At 59.5% G+C, this 25,248-nt stretch overlaps 2 protein-coding genes across 10 annotated transcripts in view; one reads left to right on the forward strand and one right to left on the reverse strand.

Annotated features, from left to right (window-relative positions):
* The window catches only part of EVL (Enah/Vasp-like), a 159,766-nt gene extending 153,992 nt beyond the window's left edge, over positions 1-5,774 (forward strand). For all 5 annotated transcript variants that reach the window (XM_057543679.1, XM_057543680.1, XM_057543677.1 and 2 more), the window contains 3 exons: positions 2,887-2,953; positions 3,383-3,440; positions 5,282-5,774. In XM_057543679.1, coding sequence (XP_057399662.1) covers positions 2,887-2,953; positions 3,383-3,440; positions 5,282-5,319 — 163 coding nt within the window. In that variant the 3' untranslated portion in view covers positions 5,320-5,774. The remainder of the gene's footprint in view (positions 1-2,886; positions 2,954-3,382; positions 3,441-5,281) is intronic.
* A 2,307-nt stretch (positions 5,775-8,081) lies between these two features.
* Positions 8,082-25,248, reverse strand: part of DEGS2 (delta 4-desaturase, sphingolipid 2) — a 77,160-nt gene continuing 59,993 nt past the window's right edge. For 4 of the 5 annotated variants that reach the window (XM_057543686.1, XM_057543684.1, XM_057543687.1 and 1 more), the window contains 2 exons: positions 10,252-10,994; positions 8,082-8,280 (listed from right to left, as the gene is read on the reverse strand). In XM_057543686.1, coding sequence (XP_057399669.1) covers positions 8,134-8,280; positions 10,252-10,968 — 864 coding nt within the window. In that variant the 5' untranslated portion in view covers positions 10,969-10,994 and the 3' untranslated portion in view covers positions 8,082-8,133. Of the gene's footprint in view, positions 8,281-10,251; positions 10,995-20,961; positions 20,994-25,248 lie in introns of those variants that run through there. The other variant, XM_028165578.2, reaches the window with a different exon arrangement.

The following is a 25,248-nucleotide window of genomic DNA, read 5'->3' on the forward strand; positions in this document are numbered from 1 at the left end:
CATAGAGGGCCGCGTGGTGGAAGGTGCCGGGGGCAGGGGAGCTTTAGCGAGTGGGCCTCTCAGAGGTGGCATTTGAGTTGACCCGGGTGACAGGGAGCCTGCCCCGTGGAGATTGTGGGGACGGCCCTCCAGGCTGAGGGAGTGGTAAGTGCTGAGGCCCTGAGCCTGCCACCAGCCTGGCAAGGTCAAAGAACAGAAGGTAGGCCATTGTGGCTGGCAAGTGGTAGGAGGTGGGGAGGGCAGAGGGAGGCACATTTAGAGGAGCGGGAAGGAGCCGCACAGTGAGAAGCGTAGATTTTATCCTGTGTGTGGGCCCCGGTCTCCGGGCAGCTCGCTCCGGCCGTGAAGCGGGAGGCGGACCGGAGCCGGGCGGGAGCCAGAGCAGCCGGGGAGGCGAGGCGGCCGGGGCTGACCTGCAGCTCCCAGCAGAGCTAGCTGCTTCCTGGTCGTGGAGTAAGGACGGGCGGCCAAGTTGTGAGTGGCCAGGCGTCCCTCACAGGGCAAGAGCGCTGTCTAGGGCGTTCGCACACGTAAGAGGGCTCCCGGCTGCGAGCCAGAGCGCTTCTCTAGACTCACAGGCGGGGCGGGTGCCGCAGGGCTCACGGAGCTGTCGGGGTCGCCACCGGGGGGACTGTCCAGGTCTGCAGACGGGGGACCGAGGCCCAGAGAGGTGAAGCGGTTTGTCCGGGTGACCGGAAAACTGCTCTTGGAACAGGGACTTGAACGTGCAGGATGGGTGTGACAGATCCAGGGATCTCGGGCTGGACCTCTTTCCGCATCCAAAGTTACTTACAGACTCAGTCAGAACCACATTTATTGAGTTCATCCAGGAGGGGTGCAGGAGCACTTTCTTTTTCGTTTTTAACCCAGGTTTGTGCACTGGACCACTAAAATTTTTTTTACATAGCATTCAGTGGGGTTTTTTTAATCCAGCTTTATTGAGATATAATTGACATCTAGTGTTGTGTAAGTTCAAGGTGTACAACACTGTGATTTGATATATGTATGCATTGTAAAATGATTACCACAGTCAGGTAAGTTAACGCGTCCATAACCTCACACAGTCACCTTATTTGGTATGTGTGTGGTGAGAACTGTCAGATCTACTTTCTTCGCTCCTTTCAAGCATACGATACAGTATCGTTAACTATAGTTATCGTGCTGTACGTTACACCCCCAAGAGGGTATCCCTCTTATTAGTGGAAGTGTGTGCCCTTGGACCACCTCCACCAGTTGCGCCCCTCCCTGCGGCCCCTGGCAGCCACGAGTCTACTCTCTGTTTCTGAGTTTGGCTTTTCTAGATTTTACATATAAGTGAGATCATGCAGCATTTGTTTTTCTCTGTCTGGCTTATTTCACTTAGCATAATGTCCATGTTGTCACAAATGGCAGGGTTTCCTTCTTTCTTGTGGCAGAATACTCCATTATATAACTGTGTGATGTACATATGTACACATGTGTGTACATACACTCACACACGCACACAGATACAGACATGACATCTTCTGTCTCCATCTGTCAGCGGACACTGACATGGGTTGTTCCCATGTCATGGCAGTTGTGAATAATACTGCAGTGAACGTGGGGGTGCAGCTGTCTCCTGGGACAGTGATTTCATTCCCTTTGGCTGTGTACCCAGAGGTGGGATTGCTGGCTCATGTGGTCGTTACGTTCTTAATTCTTTGAGACCCCTCCACACTGTTCTCCATCGCGGCTGCACCAGCACTTTAGTTTTCATGCTAGTTCTCCTTCATTGTGGAGAACACCAGCCCTCGACTTCCCCAGATGGACCTAATCTGTACAGTGGCCCCTGGTAGCCATGCCAGTCCGCCAGGTCGATGTCTGTCCACCAGCTGTCACGTCCACAATCCCTGCAGCTGGCTCTGGCCACATCATTTCCCTGAACCTGACTTTCTCTCTACGTGGGGACAGAAAGTGGATCCAGAAAGTGTACCCTCAGCACCATGGTCCTGCTTTGAAAGGCCAGGTGGTTATAGACAAGTGTTTGCCAAGATTTCCTTCCTTCCTTCCTTCCTTCCTTCCTCCCTTCCTCCCCTCCTCCCCTCCTCCCCTCCTCCCTCCTTCTGTCCTTCCCTCCCCTCCTTTCTTCCACTGGTGGGATCTTAGTTCCCCGACCAGGGATTGAACCTGGGCCCCGGCTCTGAAAGCAGCAAGTCCTAACAACTGGACCGCCAGGGGATTCCCTGCCAATATTTTCCAGGGAGGATTCGTGTGCAAGAGACATTAAATTTCAAACCAGCTAACCTTAGTTCAGAAGTGTCAGAGAAGGACAGTCCCCAAAACTGAAACCTTTGCCTGAGAAGAGCAAAACCACATCCAAAGACATTTCCTGAAGTAATTACACACCAGGGCCTGTTACCAACACCAGGGACACGTTTGTGTCAGAAGTGGGTGCCTTTAGGATGAGTGTTTAAGATTTTTGCAATTTTGTCTCGTATTAAATGCCATCATTACTGGTTTTCCCCAAGCCTCCATCTAGCCAGGAACGTAGACCCTCACACTGAGGACCAGCTTATTGGGGTCCCTTTCCAGGGGAGGCAGCATGTGACGCTGTCCGCTTACGTGGCCGCTTGTGTGTGAGAGCTGTCAAGTCAGCAGACGCCAAGTCCTGACTCTTGGGTTGGGAAAGATGGTCGCAGTATCCACGAGCCCCTCTCGAGGTGGGGACAGGGCACTAGAGTCCTTTTCAGGTAGCTAAGGAGCGGCCAGAGGTAAAAGCAGAAAGCGTTTGAAGGACGATGGGAGAGGGCGGCTGGGCCCGCAGCGGGGAGGCGCCGGGGCGCCGCTCAGTCTCCCAGCACGGGGCGGGGGGCGCCTGCCGGGCCCCAGCACCCACCTGACCGCACCCTGCCGCCCTCTCCCCAGGATGAAGCCGGCGGGAAGTGTAAACGACGTGGCCCTGGATGCCTTAGATTTAGACCGGATGAAACAGGTGAGTGTGTCCTTTCCGGAGAGGCTGTGAAGGAGCCAGAGGCTGGGGACTTCTCGGGGCGCGTGGGCAGGCAGGCCCGCCCAAGAGGGCCACATGCGGCTGCCAGCAGTCTGGGAGCCGGCGGTGGGGGAGGGGACACGCGCAGCGTCGGTCCCCCCATCCTGTCCTCACCAGGAAAAGGCTCTGGGCGCTCCCGGCCCGCATCGGGGGCTTCCCCTTCCGGGCACCCCGGCTCCTCCAGGGTATTTCTGAGGCGTGGGCGGGTGTCCCATCTCCCAACTCACACACCCTTCCCCGGCTTGGGGAGGGAGCCGAGAACACGGGGGGACGTGGGCAGGGGTGAGGGCTGTGGCGCTGGCCTTGCCCCTCGATCAAGGCCACTTCTCCTCTGCTGTCTGTCCCTTCACTCTGAGGCTCTGCTCCCACCAGGAGATCCTCGAGGAGGTGGTCCGCGAGCTCCACAAAGTGAAGGAGGAGATCATCGACGGTGAGTAGAGGGCCCGCACCCCCGGGCATCGCCCTGAGCCGGGGCCGCACCCAGCGTCCTTAAAGAGGGAGGCCTGCCTGTGCCCAGGGCGGCCAAGCAGGGGGCCAGGGGGGCCAGGAGGCCTGGGGCTTGTACCGGCGTGGGGGCGGGGGTCAGTCTTCCTCCCAGCGGCCACCACCACCCCCCCCCCCCCCGAGTCTCTGAGCAAGCCGAGGCTCAGGAAGATGAAGCGCCGTGTCTACGGACCGGCACGCCCCGCTGGTCCGCCGCCTCAGTCTGAGTCTTCAGCTCCCCCAGGCTCCTTCCCAGGATTAGCCGGCGGCGGGGAGAAAGAGCCGAGAGCGCAGTCCCCAGCCGAGAGCAGCCCTGAATTACCTGTTGCTTAGCTCAGCATCTGTGGACTTAGATTACTTTTTTTTATTCTGCCACTTCTGATCACTGGGTTTGGGGTTATGAGGGTAACCGCTGCCTTCCCAGAGGTTTAGGGGTCCAAGAAGCCACAGAATTACCTGTGGGCCTGACCTAGTGCCCAGCCTGCTTGGCCTGGCCTGGGGGAGCAGGCCTGTGGCTGCAGAGGCAGGGCCTCGTCACGGTGAATCACGTCCGTCCTTCCGGCCCCCACCGGAGCCTTTGATAACGGCTGGCTCAGATCTGGAGCCAGAGGAAAAGGAAAGGCTCGGGCAGGGCTGGCTCCGCCCGACAGAGCAGTGAGGTACAGCCTGGCGCCCACACCCCTCCCCGTCCCGCCTGGTGGGTGCTGGTGACCGAGGGCCGCCAGACGCTGGAGGAGAGGAGAGGCGGCTGGGGACCTGCGTGGGGTGCCAGCAGAGCCGGACCCCCGCCCAGGGCTGGGTGACGGCCACTCCCTGTCCTTGACCCAGCGGAGGGCACTCAGTTCCTGTTTGCCGAGTCCCCCCACAGGCCTGGGATGGGCAGATAAGGAGTTAATGAATGAAGAGCGAGAGCAGAGCCGGAGAGGAGACACAGGCCAACTATTAACCCTGCTCTAGTGCTGGGCGCTCCCACCTCTGCAGGGCTGCTTGTGGGGCCCCAGGGCCAGGGCTGGTGTGGGGCCCGAAGCAGGGCTGCCAGCCAGCCAGCCAGCCCGCTAGCGAGCAGGGGGCACAGGCCTCAAGGGAGGGAGCCAGTGGGTGTGGGGGGCCCCCGTCTCTGCACCTGCCACGGCGCGGCCGCGGTGGACGCAGCCTCTGGGGCGGGCGGCTGAGAGGCCGGGGGAGATGTGGGCCATGGGGGGCTCCTGGAACCCTCCGCTCGTTCCCCTGCTGCTGGAGACGGGCCCGGCCCTCAGCTTCCTCTCCTGGCCTTCGGCTCCAGGCCCCCTGGGGTCTGTCTGGGCAAAGGCTCAAATCTGGGGGAGGACCCTAAGAAGGGGGAGAAGGAGAAGCCCCTGCCCCCCCCAGATGGGGCGAGCCCGGGCCCGGGAGGCAGGGCGTGGGAGCCCTCCGCCCTGCTCGAGGTCACCGACTTGATGCTGCCCCCGTGGGCGGGGTAGGGGGGTTGCCGGTCCTCCGACCAGAGCTGGGCTGCCTGCCAGCCCCTTACCAGCTCGTCCTCTGACGGGGAAAGGGCAGTGCCACCCTTGAGGGACTGCCAGCTCACGAGAAACGGTAGATGAGACCCGCAGAGGGCTTTGCTGTCACCCCAGAGTCTGCCGGAGCCTGCTGCGCTGCTTGACCTCTGGCCTGGGGCTCGTGACCTCCGGAGGCCTGGGGGGCAGCGGGGCGGCTCTCGGGAGACGACAGAGCGGGGCAGACACCTGGCGGGACCTGACCAGGGCTTGGGGACGGTACCTGAGCCTCCTCTCCCGCCCTGTCCCTCAGCCATCAGGCAGGAGCTGAGTGGGATCAGCACCTCGTAGGTCGCTCGGCCCCCGACGCCGCCCGGGACCCGGTCCAGCCGAAGGCAGGGACAGCAAGGAACCCAGCGCCCCAGGCCTCCAGCACACACGAGCACGCACTGAAGCTAGGATGTGCTTCGTTTAAAAGTCTTAACCTGTGATAAAATATTAAAATGAGGAAAAAAGTTCAGCTCCTGGATTTTTTTAGATTCAACTTGTCACAGAACACCAGGCTTATCGCCTTTTTTTGTATTTTATATTTGCCTATTTAAGTGTACATTCCTTTCGGTTTATAGAGAAGATACCCCGAGTCAGTCACGCGCCTCGTTAGATGGTTTCGAGTTTTCTCCTAGGTGCCACCGGGAGCCGCGGCCGCTTCCACGCGGCTCCTTCCCGGCGTCCTGGTGGTTAGGGTCCGCCCGCGCACCAAGCGGTCTGTGTCCACGTGGTAATAAACGCTTACTGTCCACACCCCGGCTCCGACTCGCTCGCTCTTGGCGGCTCCCGGCCGGGGAGGCCTCTTTTGGGGGAAGGGCCCACGGCAGTGGCGGCCGTGGGTGCGAGGCTGGGCTGACTCAGACGCGAGGGGGGACGGGCCGCTGAGCCGGGCAGCTCAGGCACTGCCGGCGGGGGGCCCAGGAGCCGCCCCCCAGGGCCTCCTCCCGGGAGACGGGCCCTGAGTGGCGCCTGGAACGTCAGAGGGGCCAGGAGGAGGCACCTGCTTAACCTGCCCCGCCGCGCAGAGGGGCGCCCCGAGACCCGGGCCCAGCAAGGCGGGCAGGGAAGGCCTCCGCCCTGCCCCGCAAGTCTCCTGCAGCCCCCAGGGAGGAGCACGGGTCCCCGCCTCCGTGGCAGGAGGAGCAGCCCGTGTGCCCACCTGAGGCACTCCCCAGCACTTCTCAGACCGCGCAAGGTCCCCGTTGGAGCCAGAGAGGGTCTGGCTCTCCGCCTTGGCGACTGCTGCCCCTGAGCCGGAGTGAGGCCCCAGCCAGTGGAAAAGCTTTGGCATCCTGTGACCATCCCACAGGCACCACGACACAGTAAGCCCAGGCGCTGGCCCAGCCGTCCTCTGGGGGCCACGGGAGGAGGGCCCCCAGTCTGGCTCGTGACAGTGGGACTGTTTTCTGGCCAGGCTCTGGACACACCGTCTCACTGAGTGCTCCCAGCGACCCTGGGACACAGGAATAGGGCTGTTCTGCCGGTTGGGAGGTGAGCGGCTTTAACCCACAGCTCCATGAGCCGCTCTCCGGGCTCCTTCCACCTCCCGCCGTCCAGGAATCCTGTCGCCTCGGGGCCTCGGGGAGGGAGTGCTGGCAGGTGGTGATGGGGTGCTGTCCTCTCCCCGGGCAGCTGCCTCTCAAGAGAGTTGTGCCAGACCCCTGCCCTGGGCCCACCTTCGGCTCTGGGTGAGGCCCAGCCGTGACTGTCCCGTCGGCAGATAAGCTAAGCTCGCTGGCGGACACAGAGAGCTCGCGAGTCTCAGCTGGGCTCTCTGGGGCTCCCCTGGGCCCAGGCCAGCCTGTGTGCACAAGGAGGGGCCGCCTGCCCAGGCTCAGAGCCGCACTGCCCTCCCACAGCCAGCCCAAGGGCCTCTTCCCCGGGCCATCTCAGTGGTCAGACCACCCGGGGACAGGGGTGCCTGGTACACGCGCGGCCACTCCCAGCCCTGAGCAGGAAGTCCTTGCTCAGCAGCTGCCCGGTCTCAGGCACCTGAGACCTTCCTCCCCTCCCAGCTGTGCCTTCCTCCCAGCCCTCCCTCTCCCGGGTCAGCTAAGGCAGCCCCGCCATGCCCGCCCCTGGGCCGTGGTCCTCAGCCTCCGCAGCCTCAGGGCTCCAAGGGGAGGCCATCTTTGCCCGGCCGCTTCCTCTGGCAGGGAGGGCCTCGCCCAGGCATCCCTCGTGCTGCCCGCCTGCTTCTGGGAGACCAGAACCCACACCCCGACACAGCCCCTGGGCCAAGGGGCTGACACCAAAGATGCCTCCCCACCTCGCAGTTGGGCCATTAGTCCTCAGCACAGTCCGGACGAGACGCGTCCTGCTTCGCAGAGACACCGAGGACACCAGCCTGCTTCCGTCAGAGCCCTAGCTCACGGGCAGGCACCCGTCGGTCCAGCCGCCTGTGCACCCGCCATCTGCCTGGCCTGTGGTACCTGTTCTCCTCAAGCCCCACGTCTGAGCTGGTGGGGGTGAGGGCCCAAGGTGCAGCAGGAGCTCGGCGGGTGCGGGGCGGGGGGGTGGGCAGGGTTGTGGCGGGAGTGGGGATGTGGCCCAAGGACCGCGTGGATCTCTGCCCACACACCCAAAACCGGCCACTCAATGACAGGGCCCCCGGGGAGGGCTGCCCCAGAGCGAGGAGCGCAGCCTCAGGTCCTGCCGGCCAGGAGCCGAGCCCACTCCTGGGAAGCACCATCTGTGGACTTGAAAACAAATGCTGATTTAATTTAGGGCATGGGCACGCCAGAGAAATCAGCTCCCTGGGCACAGAGCACCCAGCACCGGGCCAGGCCTCGCCCGTGACGTCCTGAAAGGGAGGGCCCGGCCTGCGGTCACCAGTCCACATGCAGACCAAGCTTCTCCAGGCTGCCACCCGTGCCCGCTGTCTCCAGGCGTGGCCTCGGGGCTCCAGGGGGACAAGAGCAGCAGCCTAGGGTGCAGGAACCAAATGCAGCCAAACCAGTTCTGGGCACTACACGCCCTGGGGACAGGTGACGGCCAGCCCTGCAGCAGGTGGGCAGGGCGAGGCCGGGCAGCAACCAGAGAGCACAGGCCCTGCTCCCACCGGGCACTGAGGCGCAGGCAGCAGGGTCCGTGCACTCGGGGCGCCGGCCATCGGGCTCACAGGCCGTCCTCCGCCAGCTTGCACACCCGCTTCACCCTGGCGTAGGGCCCCAGGGAGTCCTTAGACACAAAGTCCCAGAGCACCTTCACCCACGAGTGGTGCTGGGGCAGATGGTCGTAGTACTCGGGCGCGATCTTCCGCACCTGCGGAGAGGGCACAGATGGGTCAGAGAGGCCGGATGGGTCAGAGGCCGCGCACAGGCACGTGCACAGCCACAGGCGCGCGTGCATGCGGACACACGTGAGCACACAGACCACGTGAGCACACGCACAACCCTGTCATCTCCCAGGGTACCCGTGTCCAGGCCAGCCCGCTGCCCGAAGGCGGAGGGGCCATTGGCCGGGGGCACCAAGAGGTGCTGAGGCCCCTGCCCCAAATGGGGGTGAGGAGTTAAAATGCACACCCCCACCCCTCCCCAGAGCGCACACCCCGAGTTTCTGATCCAGGAGCCTTGGGGTGGCCGAGTTCTGCGGCACAGCCTGGCTCGAGTCCTGCTGAACCAAGGTCACGTCCACGCGCCTCGGCCCGGCGTTTGGTGCCCTCTTGGACCTGCAAACCCCTCTGACCTTGGCTCCCACCATCCTCCCACCCCGTCGCCCTCCTGCCAGCCTCAGGACGTGTCATTTCCCCCTCCAGCTCCCTGTCCCTCTCTGCACCTGACGCCCTCAGCCCGCCTCCTCCAAGAAGTGCTCCAGCCTCAGCACCTACACCCACACCAACTGCAGGGGAGGCCTCCCCCTCCCCCAACAGAGGACGCACCAGGTGCACAGGGCCTGAAAAGGGGGGCCTACGGGGGATGAGGTGACACGCATGGCAGGAACAGGGAGCCTGTGACTTTGCTTGGGAGAAGGAAAGGCTCACAGCTGACAGCAGCTGCTTCTGTGGATGTCCTGGGTCAAGATTCTGGCGCTGCTGCTTCCTGAGGCAGGGACCCCAGCTCCCTGAGCCTCTCCCTTCGCATCCATGAAATGTGCATGATGGGCTTGAAATGCCATGTAGGCTTGTGGTGAGGCTTTGGTTAGATGGTGCCCAGCACAGAGCAGGACCTCAGTACCATTGGGGGCCGGGGGCGGGGGGGCGCCCTGCACAGCCAGGGTGGACACACAGGCTGTCAGACTTCAGAGTCACGTGGGCCACGGCACAAACACCTGAACACCCAGACCAGTGCTCACTTGCACTCCACACGAGTGGGTGAGCATGCACTCACAGACATGCACATATGGACAGGCACACCTAATCACGTGCAGGAATGTGGGCACACACAGACCCGCACACACAGTCTCACACACTCAGACACCTTTCCCACCACCACAATCTCCAACCCCGCTGTGCGCAGTCACTTCTGCTCTAACCAACCAGTGCCAGACCAGAACAACAACAACAACTACTCCTCCCCCTCCCCCTCCTCTCCCTCCCTCTTCCCCCTCCCCCTTCCCCCTCCCCCTCCTCTCCCTCCCTCTTCCCCCTCCCCCTCCCCCTCCCTCTTCCTCCTCCCCATCCTCTCCCTCCCTCTTTCTTCTTTAGAAATTCTCCAACCCAGGTCTCCCAAGACAGAGGCACCAGCCCAGAGGCTTCCACTCTGAGGCAGCTCGGGCCAAGCCCCTTGGGTCACAAAGGGCAAGGCCCAACCTGTCCTCTCTGTGCCATGAGGGGGCCCCTGGAGGGTCACAGGGCAGTGACAAGAAATGCAGAGGGACAGGGTCAGGAAGGGGAGGTGCTTCACTCGCAGTATCGTTACTGCTGCACCATTTACAGAAGAGAAAGCTGAGGCACAGAGAGGGCAAGCGGCTTGCCCCAGGACACACAGCCAGCCAGTGAATATCATAGCTGTGCTCAAACGGGTTTTCATTAAACCAAGAGGCCTGAACTGTAAAATGCCTCTCGAGCCCCTGCCCCGCCCCCCCCCCCCCCCCACCGAATTCACCTTCTTATTCTCCAGCCAGGCACTCCGTGTGCCAGGTGGCCTTTCCTTCTGCCCTGGGGACCCCAAGTGAGCATGTAGCCATCCCATGATCAGCACGAGAGAAAGGCCAGAGTGTGGCCCAAAGCCCTCCCACGTTCCCCCACCTCCCGCTAAGGCGCCCATCGCAGCCTCTGGGACCGTGGCCGCATACCAGGGGCAGGTTGCAGCTCGGGATGCTGGGAAAGTCATGATGCTCCACGTGGTAGCCCACGTTGAAGGTGATCCAGTTGAGGGGCCCGTAGTAGGAGTAGGTCTCGTGGCCCTTGAGGAACATGTAGTGCTCGGCCACAAAGTGGCCCGAGATGGGGTGCAGGCCCAGGCCCAGTAGGGAGCTGGCCAGCAGGTAGACCATGGGCTTGAGCCCCCAGAGGGTGAAGATGGTGGCGTTGGCCGCCAGCTGCGCCAGGGCGTTGAACACCTCCATGCGGGTCATGGCCTTGGGGTTCACGCAGAGCGGCCGCAGCGAGTAGAAGAAGGGCTGCAGCGCCAGCCAGAGCAGCTTGCGGGCCGGCGTGCAGAAGAGCCAGCCCTCAAGGCGCGTGGGCACGTCCACGTCCAGCCCGTCGCCGCCCAGGTAGCGGTGGTGATCCACGTGGTACTTCTTGAAGGAGGACGCGTAGGGCACACCCAAGGGCAGGTTGGCGAAGACGGCGAACCAGCGGTTGTGGGCAGGGTGGCCAGTGCCGAAGGCGGTGTTGTGCGAGATGTCGTGGATGGCCAGCGTCAGCGAGTGGTTCACGCAGCCCCCGAAGGCGTAGGCCCAGAAGAGCAGCCAGCGCCACGCCAGCCCCCGCACCAGCCAGCAGGCCAGCAGCTGCGCCAGCACCATCCCCAGCACCATCCACTTGAGATGAGGGTCCGGCCGCATCAGGGCCTTGATGGCCGGGTACTTGGCTGCAGGGAGGACCGGGAGAGAAGGTGAGGGGGGCACTGGCCGCGTGGGTCCCAAATGCATGCTTCCCCTCCTCCCTCCTCTCCTCCTTAAATTTTTCCTGCCATCTTCCCTCCCTCTCTTTCCCTCCACCATCCATTAAGCCCCCAGGCAGTGACTCGGAGAGTCGCTCTAAGATCTGGCCCTGTGGCTTTGGGCCTAGAAGCAGCCTCGCCTGTGCTCGTGCCGAGGGAGGCAGGCGGGCAGACCCGTCTCCCCCCACCACCCAGGGGGCTCTGGGGAGACTTCCCAGGGTGGGGGGTCTTTGTCACCAGCCTAAATAAAGAGCGGGCGTCAGCATGGGCCACAGAAACATAATTCCCGAAATCAAAACGGCTGCCGAGAGCCGCAGGTTCAGTGCACGCGGTGCGGGCTTCCAGGGAGCCCGAGAGCCACAGGCAGACTCTTCGGGGCCCCTGGGAGGGGGCAGGGCGGCTGGGGGAGAGGAACGTGGAGGGCTCTGGCTTTGTCTCGGTGTTTCAGTTCGTAAAACAAACAAGATCTGAAGGAAATATGATAAAATGTCGAATACACTTATTTTGGGTGGTGGGTGTTTGTTATAGCATCTTTTGTACTTTTCTGTATTTTGTTTTACAGAAAAGGAAAAAACAATGGCAGTGGGAGTTGCCCAAGCAGGGAGGGCCTTCCCAGCCGAGGAGGAGCAGCCGGAAGAGAACAGGATGGGGTGGGTGCCTTCGGGGCAAGAGAGCAGTGCCTTCTAGAAACCTCTGCTTGGTGGGAGGGGGCTGGCAGGCATAAGGCTGGTGAGGCAGCTGGTGCTGTATCCAGGGGCACGGAGGGACAGGGCCAGGGGGCAGCACGTGCTCAAGGGGACAGTCACCCTCCCACTCCAGGTCTGCTGTGTCCCTTGGCTCCCCAGCAGAGGAGACAGGCCCTCAGGTGCAGCCAGCGTCCTGACACACGGATGGGGATCGAGGCCGGCGAGGGCGGGGCTCGTCCCAGGCACCCTTAGGACAGTCAGTACCCGTCTCCAGTGCCTTCAGTGTCCGCCCCTCCTACACCCATCCAGCAGCTGGGCGGCCTCAGGCTGGCCTGTGAAGAGGGTGTCCAGGGCTGCAGCAGAGGCTGGGCCCCAAATGGAATCGGCCAGGCCAAGGTCAAATCCTGGCCTACGCTTCCCTCCTAGTGACCCAGGAAGTCGCTGCCCTTTTGTGCTCAGAATGGGAAGCGTGTGACAGCTCCTTCTTTCTCCCAGCCCAGAGAACTTTCTGTCAGAGCCACCCAGCAACGGAACAGGCTGCTTCGTAGGTGGTGAGCTGCCTGTCCCTGGGGGTATGCAAGGAGAAACACAACAAGGGCAAGGACTTCTGCCCCAGAGGGCGACTCAGGCTCAGAGTCTTCCTGCCCAAGCTATGGTGGTGCCACAAGCCCATCTCGAGGTCAGTCTTGATCTTGCTGTGTGGCCATGGTGCATTCCCACCCTCTCTGGGCCTCTGTGTCCCAGTGTGACACGGTGTGGGCAGGATGTGCCTCACGGGGTATGTGTTCCACATACCGGTCCTGGAGCCTGATGGTGGGACAGCCCGCGTCTGCTGGAGATGCCGGGGGGGCGGGGTTCCCACATCCTAGAACCTCTGCCCAGGAAGCCCACAGAATCCCCCAGGCAGCACTGACACCCCTGCTCTCTACACACCAGCACTCCCACCAAGCCTTCACCTCATCTGGTGGCTACGGTGGCTTTGGCTCCGACCAAGTGAGCAGTGGTGCTATACAGCCCTCAAGACAGCCTGCTGGGGCGGGGGGACGGGGGGGTGGCCGAACCTCACACCCCTACCCCCCACTCCCATTCCAGCCTCCTTCCCCCTACTGCTGGGGCCACCCCCAGGCTTCCAAGCTCGGCAAAACTGCCTGGGCCTTTTGATCCCGGGAGCTCTCCCCAAAGCTGCCAAGGACACCACCTAATCAGGTCCCGGAGGATGGTGGTCACAGCACAAGTATCAAAGCAGAACTTGGGAAAGAGCAGGCAAGCCCAGGCCTGGCAATAAACCTCAGCCCTGCTTAACAGGGGCCCAGGGGGCCACAGCATCTCCAGGGGGGGTGGAAGGGAGCAGCGTTCAGAAAGGGTTCAAATTCCAGCTCTGGATAAGGGTTTAGTAACAAGAATATATAAAGATCTCCTACAACCCAAAAACAAAAAGACAAACAACCCAATAAAAAATGAGCCAAGGACTTGAATAGATATTTCTCCAAAGATGTGCACCTGTTTCTCTAAGCACATGAAAAGATGCTCTGCACCATCGGTCACCAGGGGTGCAGTCAGCCCCACAGTGAGATCCCACCTCAGAGCCGCTAGGACGGCTAAACTCAAAAAACGGAAAATAGCAAGTGCTGACGAGGCTGCAGAGAAATGGGGGCCCTTGTCTGTACGTTGCTAGTAGGAATGGAAAATGGTGCAGCCACTGTGGAAAACAACTGGGTGGTTCCTCAAAAAGTTAAACATGGAATTACCATAAGACCCAGCAATTCCACTGCTAAAATATACCCCAGAGAATTTTAATCAGGGACACAAACAGAAACTTGCATACCATGTTCACAGAACTATTCACAATAGCCAGAAGGTGGAAACAACCCAAGTGTCTGTTAACTGATGAGTAGTTAAACAAAATATGGTCTCTCTACACAATGGAATATTATTCAGCCTTAGGAAGGAATGAAACTTCCAGTTACAAAATAAGTAGGACATAGGGATGTAATGTCTAGAATGGTGACTGTAGTTATTAATACTGTGTTGCATATTTTCAAGTTGTTAAGAAAATAGATCTTGAAAGTTCTCATCAAGAACGTCTCATCCAAATAAAGAGGGAGACATAGAGAATGGACTTGAGGACTTGGGGTGGGACGGGGAAGCTGGGGCGAAGTGAGAGTAGCATTGACATATATACACTACGGAATGTAAAATAGCTAGTGGGAAGCAGCAGCATAGCACAGGGAGATCGGCTCGGTGCTTCGCTATGACCTAGAGGGGTGGGATAGGGAGGATGGGAGGGAGGCTCAAGAGGGAGGAGATATGGGGACATGTGTATGCATATGGCTGATTCAGTTTGTTGTGCAAGAGAAACTAACACAGTATTGTGAAGCAGTTATACTCCAATAAAGGTCTATTAAAAAAAAAAAAGAACTTCTCATCCAAGAACGCATCAAGAAAAAAAAAAATTGTAACTATGTATGGTGACTTGGGATCATTTCGCAGTATACCATATCACATCACTATGTTGGTGGGGGAGGGATAAATTAGGAGTTTGGGATTAAAATATACACACTACTGGGACTTCCCTGGTGGTCCAGTGGTTAAGACTCCATGCTCCCTTGGGCTTCCCTGGTGGCGCAGTGGTTGAGAGTCTGCCTGCTAATGCAGTGGACACGGGTTCGAGCCCTGGTCTGGGAAGATCCCACATGCCGCAGAGCAGCTAGGCCCGTGAGCCACAATTACTGAGCCTGCGCGTCTGGAGCCTGTGCCCCGCAACAAGAGAGGCCACGATAGTGAGAGGCCCACGCATCGCGATGAAGAGTGGCCCCCACTTGCCACAACTAGAAAAAGCCCTCGCACAGAAACGAAGACCCAACACAGCCATAAATAAACAAAATAAATAAATAAATAAAAATTAAAAAAAAAAAAAAACAGTTTAAAAAAAAAGGACTCCATGCTCCCAGTGCAGGGGGCCCGGGTTCGATCCCTGGTCAGGGAACTAGATCCCGCACGCTGCAACTGAGAGCCCGCATCTCGCAACTAAAGACCCCGCACGCTGCAATTAAGACCTGGCACAGCCAAATAAGTAAATAAATATTTTTTAAAATATATGTACACACTACTATACATAAAATAGATAACCAACAAGGACCTACGGAACTCAATATCTTGTAAGAACCTATAATGGAAGAGAATGCAGAAAAATTATATAAATATATATTTATATATATGTATGTATGTATAACTGAATCACTTTGCTGTACACCTGAAACTAACACAACATTGTAAATCAACTATATTTCAATAAAAATTTTTTTTAAAAATCATTGTTGTACACCTGAAGCTAATATAACGTTATAGGTCAATTATACTTCAATTTAAAAAGTCCTTATATTGAATTTCCTGCTTGTCTGTTTCACAATGCCAGCTCCCTTAATCCTGCTCCCGGGAACTGACTCCCAAATAAACTAGCAGCACCTCCCCCGTCCCAAAAGAAACGCATGGAGGACTACCACGGGCTGCGTACAACATGGATGAACCTTGAAGACATGATGCCAAGTGAAAGAAGCCAGTCAGGAGAGGCCACATGCCGTACGATTCCACTTACGTGAACTATCTGGAACAGGCAAGTTCACAGAACCAGAAAGTAGAGGTTTCCAGGGCTGGGGGGGCAGGGCGGGGGGATGGGCAGTGACTGGTAATGGGTGTAGAACTTCTGTTTGGAGTCACGAAAAAGTTTTGGAAATAGGAGTGACGGCTACACCACACTGTGAAAGTAACGAATGCCCCCAAATCACATGCTTCACGCACGGTTAAAATGGCAAATTCTGTGTTATCCTTTACCACAGTTTTTTTTTTAAAGTTTAAAAAAAAAAAAAACCCAGCTCCGAGCAGGTTACGTCAGCTCCAAGGCTCGTTTCTGAACCATAAACAGGTCACTGGGAGGATGAATAGATAAGGCACGGAAAGCTCAGGCTGACTGGCCGGGAGCAGGCACCCAGGTGAATCTGCGCTTTACGGCCACCACCCAACAGAGCGCACAGTGAAGGCCGGCGGCCAGGATGCTGCCCGAGGACGGGTACGCTGGGGACGGCGGTGGTGGGATTAGGCCGCGGAGACGGGTACGCTGGGGACGGCGGTGGTGGGATTAGGCCGCGGAGACGGGTACGCTGGGGACGGCGGTGGTGGGATTAGGCCGCGGAGACGGGTACGCTGGGGACGGCGGTGGTGGGATTAGGCCGCGGAGACGGGTACGCTGGGGACGGCGGTGGTGGGATTAGGCCGCGGAGACGGGTACGCTGGGGACGGCGGTGGTGGGATTAGGCCGCGGAGACGGGTACGCTGGGGATGGCGGTGGTGGGATTAGGCTGCGAAGCGCTCTCCTCCCGGGCCTGCCCACGTGGCCCAACGGCAGCCGAGGGGGTTGTCCCTGCGTTGCGTGTGGGAGGCGCCTTGGCTGTCCCAGAAAGGCCAGCGGCCCCGAAGGGTACTCGCTGCCCCAGGCAGGTGGAAGAAGATGCAGGGAAGGGGTGCCAAGGCCCTGCCGCCTGGAACCAGCTCCCAAGGTGGAGGGAGAGACTGGCACCTGGGGTGGGCAGAACAGGGGCCCCCTCAAACGTGTGCAGGTCCTACTCCCCTCACTGTGACTCGGTCAGCTTCTGAGGGACCCTGGAAGTCAGGCCGCACCCAGGGTGCTGGTCTGCTGACCTCACAACAGCAAGGAGAGCCTGGAGTACCCCGGCGGCACAGTGTCATCCCAGGCTCAGGACAGTGGGAAAGCGAGCAGGAGAGGCGGCCCGGGGATGTGCAAGGTCTCCACCGGCCTCGCTCGCTGTGAAGATCGAGGGGCCAGGAGCCGAGGGGCACAGGCGGCTCCAGAAGCTGGAAAGGCCAGGAAACAGATCTCCCCCTGGAGCCTCCAGAAGAAACTTCACCCAGTGGGACCCGGGTCAGACTTCTGACCTCCAGAACCGTAAGATAACAAGCGCGTTGTTTGTGGTAACGTGTCTCTGCAGCTCTACGAAACGCACGGCACCTGGACGGGGGATGAGGAAACCCCGGGGCTCTGACAGCCTGGCTGACCTCACTGCCCCGTCCCTGCACTGGCCTGGCGCTGGGCGCAGCGGCGACTCACACTCGACCCTGCCCCTCAAGGGCCCCACTGCCCGCCAGCCTTGGCCGAGGTGGACGAGCCAGCATGGCGCTTGCCCAGCATCACCCCGCCAGGCGGGGCAAAGGAGACAAAAGGACCCCGACCTGGGGGGTGGGCCCCACTCGGGAGGGGGGCAGGGGGCAGGCCTCATCCCAGCTTGTTCCTGCCGCCAAAGGGGGTCAGAGTGAGCGGGCACACTTCAGAAGGTGGGCCTCAGTGGTGCCCAGGAAGATGCGTGCTTCCACTGGGGGGCTGAGAGGCCCGAGGGGGCGGGAATCCAGCAGCCACAGTGAGGTGGAGCAGGGGAGGATAGAAGTGTCTTCACGACGGCCAGGGCAAGAAGGATCTGCCTGCAACCCAGCCTTCAGGAATGTTCTCGCCCAGTGCCCAGGAAATCACGTGCAAAGTTCCCGAACATTTGCATACCTGAATGTCAGGTTGGGACCACAGGCCGCAGGGCTCCACCAGCCTCCTGCCCACCAGAGGTGGCCTCTGCACACCAGCCTCACCCCTTGGGCAACCAGGGCCCGGGCCCTCACCTGCCCAGGCACACCTGGGAGCTCAGCCAGGCCACCAGCCTCCACAGAGCGGGTCTCTCCAGCTTCCCCTTGGAAGGAGGCCAGGCCTGGGGCAGGCCACACCTGCACCAGGTGAGCACAGACTGGCAAGCCAGCAGGGACAAGCACCCCAGCTCAGGGATCCAGGCCAGCAAACAGGCCACTCCCGTACCCCTCAGAGGCGACGGCAGTGACAGAGCCCAGCAGCTGTGACCTTGGATGGTGGGCCTCTGGTGCCCCGTCTGTCATACAAGGCCAGTAAGTCGTGCATGAAAGCAGGGAAGCAAAGGAGAACATCCTTGGGTGTCCCCTCCCCTGCCTGGCCTGGCGCCCCTTCCTCCTTTCCTGACAGTTTCCCAGGGACTCAGCTGCCCTCAGCTCGGGTGCGGCCTCAGCACAGCCTGGGGTGCCTGGTCCCCAGCCCCTCACCCTGGCCAACTGGGCAGGCCACAGCACTGCCCCAGCCTAGGTCTCCACATCTGGGAAATGGGGGTGACACCCCGACCTGCCCATCCAGGCTGTGGTGAGGCTGGGATGACAGCTCTGGGCCCTGGGAGCTGTTACTACTGTTGTTATTAAATACAGTTTTCTGATCCGAGAGTAAAAAACATCCCATTTCTGACCTTTGGGGCTGTGGGCTGATCTTGGAGGTGATCTGGCCCCAGGCTTGCTTTAACGTATGAGAAGAGGCCCCATGCTCCCCGGCCACGATAGTCACTGGGCCCAGCCATCCTGCCGGAAGCAACGGAAAAAGGCGGCCAAGGCACAAGCTGGATGCTGGGCAGCTCAGGGGCGACCCCGAGAAGGGGCCAAGCGCATAAGCTCCAGATCACCTCCACCCTGCCCGGAGGCCCTGTCCAGACCACGGTGCGGGGAGGAGGAGCCCCAGCAAGCCAAGCAAGTCAAAAATGGGGGCTCAGAGACAGTGGCCAGGGGGCTAGGAGCCCAGCGGATTCCAGGGCTGGCACGGCTCAGAGACCTCGCTGAACACCCCCGGCCTGCAGCGGAGACCCCAGGAAGGCACCATCTAAGGAGTGGGGCCCCTCCGGACGCACCCGAGCCGCGCTGGGGAGCAGGGTCAGGCTGGTTCACTAGCTCATCTACCGCCTGCTGGACGAAGACTCCATCCTCGCTCAAGCGAAACAGCAAACATCGAACCTTTTCAATTCCAGGGCTTCTGGGTCCCTGGGGAGGTGCGAGGCCTAGGGGCCTCCCTGAGAAGATGCCCTGGGGTCCTCCAGCCAGACAGGCCTAATGAGGTCACTGGGTGCAGTCGGGTTTGGGATAAATGGAGCCGTGGGCTTGGGGGTGCCCAGCTGCCGGGGGTCAAGGAGGGTCACGGGAAGGAAGGCAGGACAGGCACCTGCTGGACTTAGCAGGGCCCTGGGGGCCCCAGCAAGAACCGTGTCAGCAGGAGGCGAGGTGAGAAGGTGAGGCCAAGCGCAGGCCTGGGGAGGGAGGGCTGGCTCGGGGGGTGAGATGGGAGAGATTGGGGCCAGCGGATGGCAGAAGGAGAGGACAGAGGGGCGGGGCGGGGGTCACGGAGAAGGCCAGGGGGTGCCGGCCTGACAGAGGGGCGCCTCTTCTGAGGCTCGGGGATGCGGCTGCGGAGGGAAAGCTGCTGACTCCGTCTTCTCTGGGCCCCAGGAGGAGGGCGAGAGCGCCCTGGCAGCCCCACGAGGAGTCCTCCGGGCCTGGCAGGACGCCCGAGCCTGGCCCAGCCTGACTGGGCTCTGCCCCCCCTGGGGGATCTCAGCTGATGTCGGGGGCAGCCCTGCTCGCTCAGGCCTCCAGCACAGAGCACCAGAGAAGCTGGGTTAGGACACTCACGCCTCAAGGGCCCTCTGCTCCAGTGGGGCGGCCTGGAGCCCGCACGGACAGCCACATGGAACCAGAGACAAACAGACCCATGCAAGTGGCCTTCCAGCAGCAGCCTGGGCGGGGCCCAAGGCAGCTGCCCACGGAAACAACCATTGCTAGAAGTCACACTGTCCAGGCATGACACAGAAAGGAGGGGCGGAGGCCCAGGGAAGGGTCTGACAAGGCAGGGCAAGGCCGACAGAGCCAAGACTTGACCTCAGGACCCCCCGACTTCAGGCCCGCTGGATGCGGCTGGAGCCCGGGTGTGGACGTGGTGCTCAGCAGGTGAAACGTGCCCGGCGCCTGGCACACACTTACTCACGCAGCCCTCACCACCCTGCCGGGAGGGGACCGTCCCCCCGTCTTAGAGATGAGCACGCAGAGCTTCCACCACGTGGTGAAACGACCTAATTTTCCACCGCCTGCACCAGAGTCCCCAGGGATTCCTCAGCCTCGAGAGAAGCTGCTTCCTGGAGCTGGGCTATGTCATCAGGGCAGAGCGCCCAGAGAAAATCCTGGGTCCCAGTTCGAGAGAACCTCACTGCAGCCCGGCTCAGTCCAACTGCTGTGTGCCCCTGGGCCAGCCCCTGTCCCTCTCTGGGCCAGCTTCCTCACTCTCCGTCCCTAAGGCACCCACTCAGACCACCCTGGGCTGTGAGGACCTGGAGATGGGGTCTTCCCCAGGGCACACGGGCCTCGGGGGGACAGCAGAGAGGCGGCCGCAGGTCCTGAGGTGCTGGGGATCTTGGCTCCAGCAGATGCGAACACTTCCGTGCATTACATATATTTACATACGTGGCGGACCTGTTCATAAGGACCCAGAGGGCTCAGCAGAGGAGGAGCCTGCCGGAGGGAAGGCAGCCTGACCCCCGCGCCCTACACGATCCCAGAGAGCCGTCTCCCCGTGGGCACCTGGCTATTCCCAGAAGCTTTCCCGACAAATCCTGCCGTGCCCGGCGTGGTGGGGAGGAAACGGCAGAAACAGGCAGCCAGGCGAGGGGGGGGGCTGCCGGGCCCTCGCCCTCCGCAGGGAGCAAGGGCGGTCCTAAGGCCCCCCACGCAGCCCCTGCCCACCGGCCGCGATGAGGTCCCTTCTCTCCGGCCTCCTCCAGGGCTCCCAGGAGCACACGGGGCTTCTCCCCACTCTGCATCTTCCACGCCCCCGGGCCGGGCACCATCTAGGGCTAGATACCCTGACCGCTTCCCCAGGGAGGTCAAGTGCCATCGCAGGACAGCCCCACTGGCTCCAGGGGGGCCTTGTCACCACCTTTCACCACCAAGTGCGCCCCAGCCTGAACATCGCATCGCGTCGGTCAGCTCACTGCTGCCCACCTGCCTCCAGCGCCTGTCTGACCCTGTCCCGCCACAGGCCACCCCGTGCGGAGCAGCTTCCCTCTGCCCCCAGCGGCTGAGCACCTGTCCTCTGGCAGCTTCTACAGCAAAGGCGCCCAAGCCCTCTTCATCCCCTCCTTCCTGAGCAGCTCCCCTGCAGCTCTGGCCCCAGTGCTTCCTACGCCGCCTTGCCCTGCCCCATCTCGCCCACCTCCCTTCCGGTTTCGGAGCCCAAAGGCAAGCCTAAGCCTGGCTGGTCAGCGTGGGAGGTGCTCTGGGGGACCGGGAAGCGGCCCAAAGTGCATTCTGGAGTCACTCACCCACCTCCAGCCGAACCTCCTCTTGATTCCCGGACAAATATTTGCCGAAGGTCTGGCCCGAGCCAGGCCCAGGCCCCAGAGGCGGGAGGGGCCCGCAGGCTGAGCGGGGGTGGGAGGCACACGTGCGGGGCACAGTGGCGTGTCCCGACTATGACGTGCTTACAGAGGACACACACACCGAGTCCCGTGACACTCGAGCCGAAACTCGAGGGATGAGGAGTGGCTCTGAGGATACAGGGTGGGCTGCCGAGTGACCGCAGGTGGTCCTAGGGACCTCTGGGGTGAGGGGAAGGCTCTAAAACAAGATGGTGTAACTTTACTAAAAAATCACTGGACTGTGCCTTTAAAATGAATGCATTTTATGGCATGTAAATCACACCTCATAAAAGCTGGTCTGAATTAAAGAATGTGGATTAGAAGCAGGCCAGGTGGAAGGCACACCACACTCATCAGTACGGAGGCCGGAAAGAATGAGAGGAAGGGGCCTTGTGAGCTGGCGACTGCCCGTGGGTCACATGCCAGGGAGGACACGAGGGGGGACAGGCTCTCTTCAGGTCCCGGGTGGAGAAGAGGGTGGGACAGAGGCACAGGCTGGAGTCACCAAGTTAGAGCCCTGTCCTAACCCTAACCAGGCTGGGTGACCTTGGGCAAGGGGCCCAACTTCCCAGGGTCCTGCCCTGCACACACAAAAAAAATGCAAATGTCTGTAAGGCCAAAAAAAAAAAAAAAAGCAGGGGGTGGGGGGGATGGGGAGAAACGAAACGAATTAAAAAAATGTTCCAAGACTTCCCTGGCGGTCCAGTGGTTAAGACTCCACGCTTCCAACGCAGGGGTGCAGGTTCAATCCCTGGTCAGGGAACTAAGTTTCCACGTGATGTGCAATGCGCACCCCGCCTCAAAAAAAAACAGCAAAAAAAAAAATGTTCCAAGTGAAAAGACAAAGGACAGACACGGGAAGATTCTTGTTACATGTGGCAAAAGCAGGGCCACTACAGGTCATGTATAAAAGACTCCTACGGATCCAGGAAAAGGACTCCTCCGATAGAAAAAGGACATGAGTTGAAAATTCACATAAGGAGAAAGAGAGTGAAATCATGGAAGAAACACTCAGCCTCACTAATCAGCTCAGAAATGCCAATTAAAACGGGATGTCTCAGGACTTTCCTGGTGGTCCAGTGCCTGGGACTCTGCGCTCCCAATGCAGGGGGCCGACGTTCAATCCCCGGTCAGGGAACTAGATCCCACATGCTGTAACTAAGAGTTCGCATGCCACAACTAAAGATCCCACGTGCTGCAACTAAAGATCCAACGCGTCCACAACTAAAAAGATCCAGTGTGCAGCAACTAAAGATCCTGTGTGCCAACTAAGACCCAGCACAGCCAAATAAATAGATAAATAGATAGATAGATAGATATTAGGGGGGAAAAAAACCAATGGGATGTCTCCCTGCTCTCCAGCTGGCAAGGATTAAACTGCATGCTCTGAGCTGCGGCTGACAGGTCCCTGGCACCTCTGGAGGGAGGGAAACCCTGCAACAGTCGTGGCAGGTTGGACTAGAGATGCTCAAGCTTTGGTAGGTGACTACTGCCTCACTCAGCCTCGCTGGGAAGGGCACTGGTGGAGGTGGGCCCGGCCCTGCCCTTGGGAAGCTCAGAGTTGAGTGGGAGAGTCAGACAAAGCTATCATCCCACAAATCAATGTAGAATTACAGATGGGAGCAAAGGTCACAAGGTAACAGTGCACAGCACCCCACGGAAGGATAGGGGAGGAATAGCTGGGTGGCAGAGACGGTGGTAGACTGTGGTGTGGGCAACCAGCCTATGCCTGCCGCTGGCAAGCGCCCAAATATACCGCTCTCTCCCCAAATCCGTGGGCAGCGATGCATGTTGGTAGTTTGAAATTGGCCATGATGGAAATAGCTATAAAAATTGGCAAATGCCAATTTGCGAATCAGGGTCCTTTGTTCCCTCCAGAGATTCAGTTGATTGTTTAATATTTCACAGCACACCGTGTGTGAGGGCACGCACTGTTAGACAGTGTTTCTGAGAAAGGGACATTTAGGCTGAGACCTGAAGGATGCATAGGAGTTCCGTAGACGAAGAGTAGGGAAAAAGAATTCAAGCAGAGGAAACAGCATTTGCAAAAGCCATGAAGTAGGAAATGGGCAGGTGGGGGGTATATTCCACCAAGTGGTTAGAGAGCAGAAAGTAAGGAGAAAGGGCAGGGGCCAGAGCATGGGGGTGCCAATACGCAGAGCAGAGATGAGATTTTAGGAAGGGAAGCCCTTGGAGGATTCAAGTCAGGGAGGACACAATCAGCTCAAATAGGGTCCTAGAGGGACTCCCTGGTGGTCCAGTGGGTAAGACGCCATGCTCCCAATTCAGGGGCCTGGGTTCAATCCCTGGTCAGGGCGCTAGATCCCACATGCCGCAACTAAGACCCAGATAAATAAATAAATATTTTTTAAAAAAATAGGGTCCCAGGGATCACCTATTGTCTGTGCTGCTGTGTGCCCATGCACCCAGCACCCCTCCCTCCCCACCCAACTTAGGACCACAGCACCCCCCCCCCACCCAACTGAGGACCACAGCACCCCTTTCTCGGAGAGCTGCAACTCTCTGCCGTCACGATGTGATACTGTGCGCTTTGCCCATCACAGCCCCCCGCCCGCTGGCCAATCAGAGGACTCAGCTCTGGCCAGAGATCAGCCGGCTCAAGGGGAGGACGGGCTACTCAGGGCAGAAGGGGAGAGAGGCACCTCTCTCTCTTCTGTGGGAATCTCAGAGCCGGGTGGACACAGGCTGCAGCCCGCCTGGAGGACGAGGAGAAGGCCGACTGCAGCAAGGACGGGGCGGGAGAGAATGGCCGTGTGGCCGGCCCGCCCTCCGCCCCCGGCTCCAGCATCTCTGTGGGTGGGTGACAAGCCTCCACAAATGCGCCTGAGCGTGTTCCGTTCTGGATCTTACCACTCGCCACTCAGAGACCCCTACGCCCACCCCAGGGCCTTTCGTGAGCAAATAATCCAACAATTGCCGGCGTCCCACTTCCTTGCTTTCCTTTGATTATTTTTTGATTATTTGATTTTTTTTTTTTTTTTTTTTTACTTATGAAAGGGCACATACATGGTAAGACACAAAAAACAAAAAAATCACAAAGCTATTTGTTTTTGAAAAGACAAATTCAAACCCTGCTTCTTATTCCACTGGGCACACCTGGCTTGGACTCTGATCTCCAGTGTGACCAGAGTCTCGCCGGCTCTGTTCCTGCCCTCGCAGCACAGAGAGCCTCAGCCCTGGCCTGCAAGGCATGGCCCCATCCAGGCAGGATCTGGAGATGGACTTTGGTCCTGCCCGAAGAGCACAGCAACCGGCTCTACGAGAGGATTTCCTCGGTTCTGACCTCAAGATTAGGATCTTTGAGCATCCAATGGCCCCCGAGGAGCTTGGCGTGGGCCACAGCAGCCAGCTGGCTGGGACTGGAGCACATCCCTGCCTGAACACCAACTTGGCTTCTGTGGCCACTGAGCTGTGTGGCCCTAGGCAAGTCACTTCCACTCTCTGAGCCCCACTCTGGGGCCTCCTCTGTAAAGAGAGGCTGACAGTTACACATAGGATTTCCCTCAGGCTGGGAACAGCACAAAGCTTCAGGAAAACAGAGATGGAAAGGCATTCCCTGTCCTTGGGGAAAACATGGGCCTTTCTGCAAGAGGTAATAATTATCATCGCAGCTAACATTTCGTTGAGTGCTGGGCTAAGCATGAACACCACCTCATTTAATGTACACAACAGGGACTTCCTTGGTGGCACAGTGTTTAAGACTCTGCGCTCCCAGTGCAGGGGGCCCAGGTTCCATCCCTGGTTGGGGAACTAGATCCCACATGCATGCCGCAACTAAGAGTTTTCATGCCACAGCTAAGGAGCCAACCAGCCACAACTAAGACCTGTCGCATCCAAATAAATAAATATTTTAAAAATAAATAAATAAAAGTGATATTTTTTTAAAAATCTGCACAACAACTCCATAAAGAAAGTGCTACAATTCACCCCTTTTAACTCAATCAAACCTCAGTTTCCTCATCTGCTTATTGACTTGCCCAGGGTCACATGGCTAATGTGTGGGTGTTGTCCTTGCCAGGAGATCGGCTCACAGCCAAGGTCTAGACCCATGTAACGTGCCCCAGAGAGATAAGGACCCGATGGGCTGGAGCAGTGGAGGGGAATCCCCCTGAAGCACCCTCCCCTGGCCCAGGCTCGGTGGGGGGGAGGGAGGGTAATTCCCACAGGAGG

Source organism: Balaenoptera acutorostrata, chromosome 3, assembly GCF_949987535.1.
Source record: "Balaenoptera acutorostrata chromosome 3, mBalAcu1.1, whole genome shotgun sequence".
In the NCBI taxonomy this organism is placed as follows: Eukaryota; Metazoa; Chordata; class Mammalia; order Artiodactyla; family Balaenopteridae; genus Balaenoptera; species Balaenoptera acutorostrata.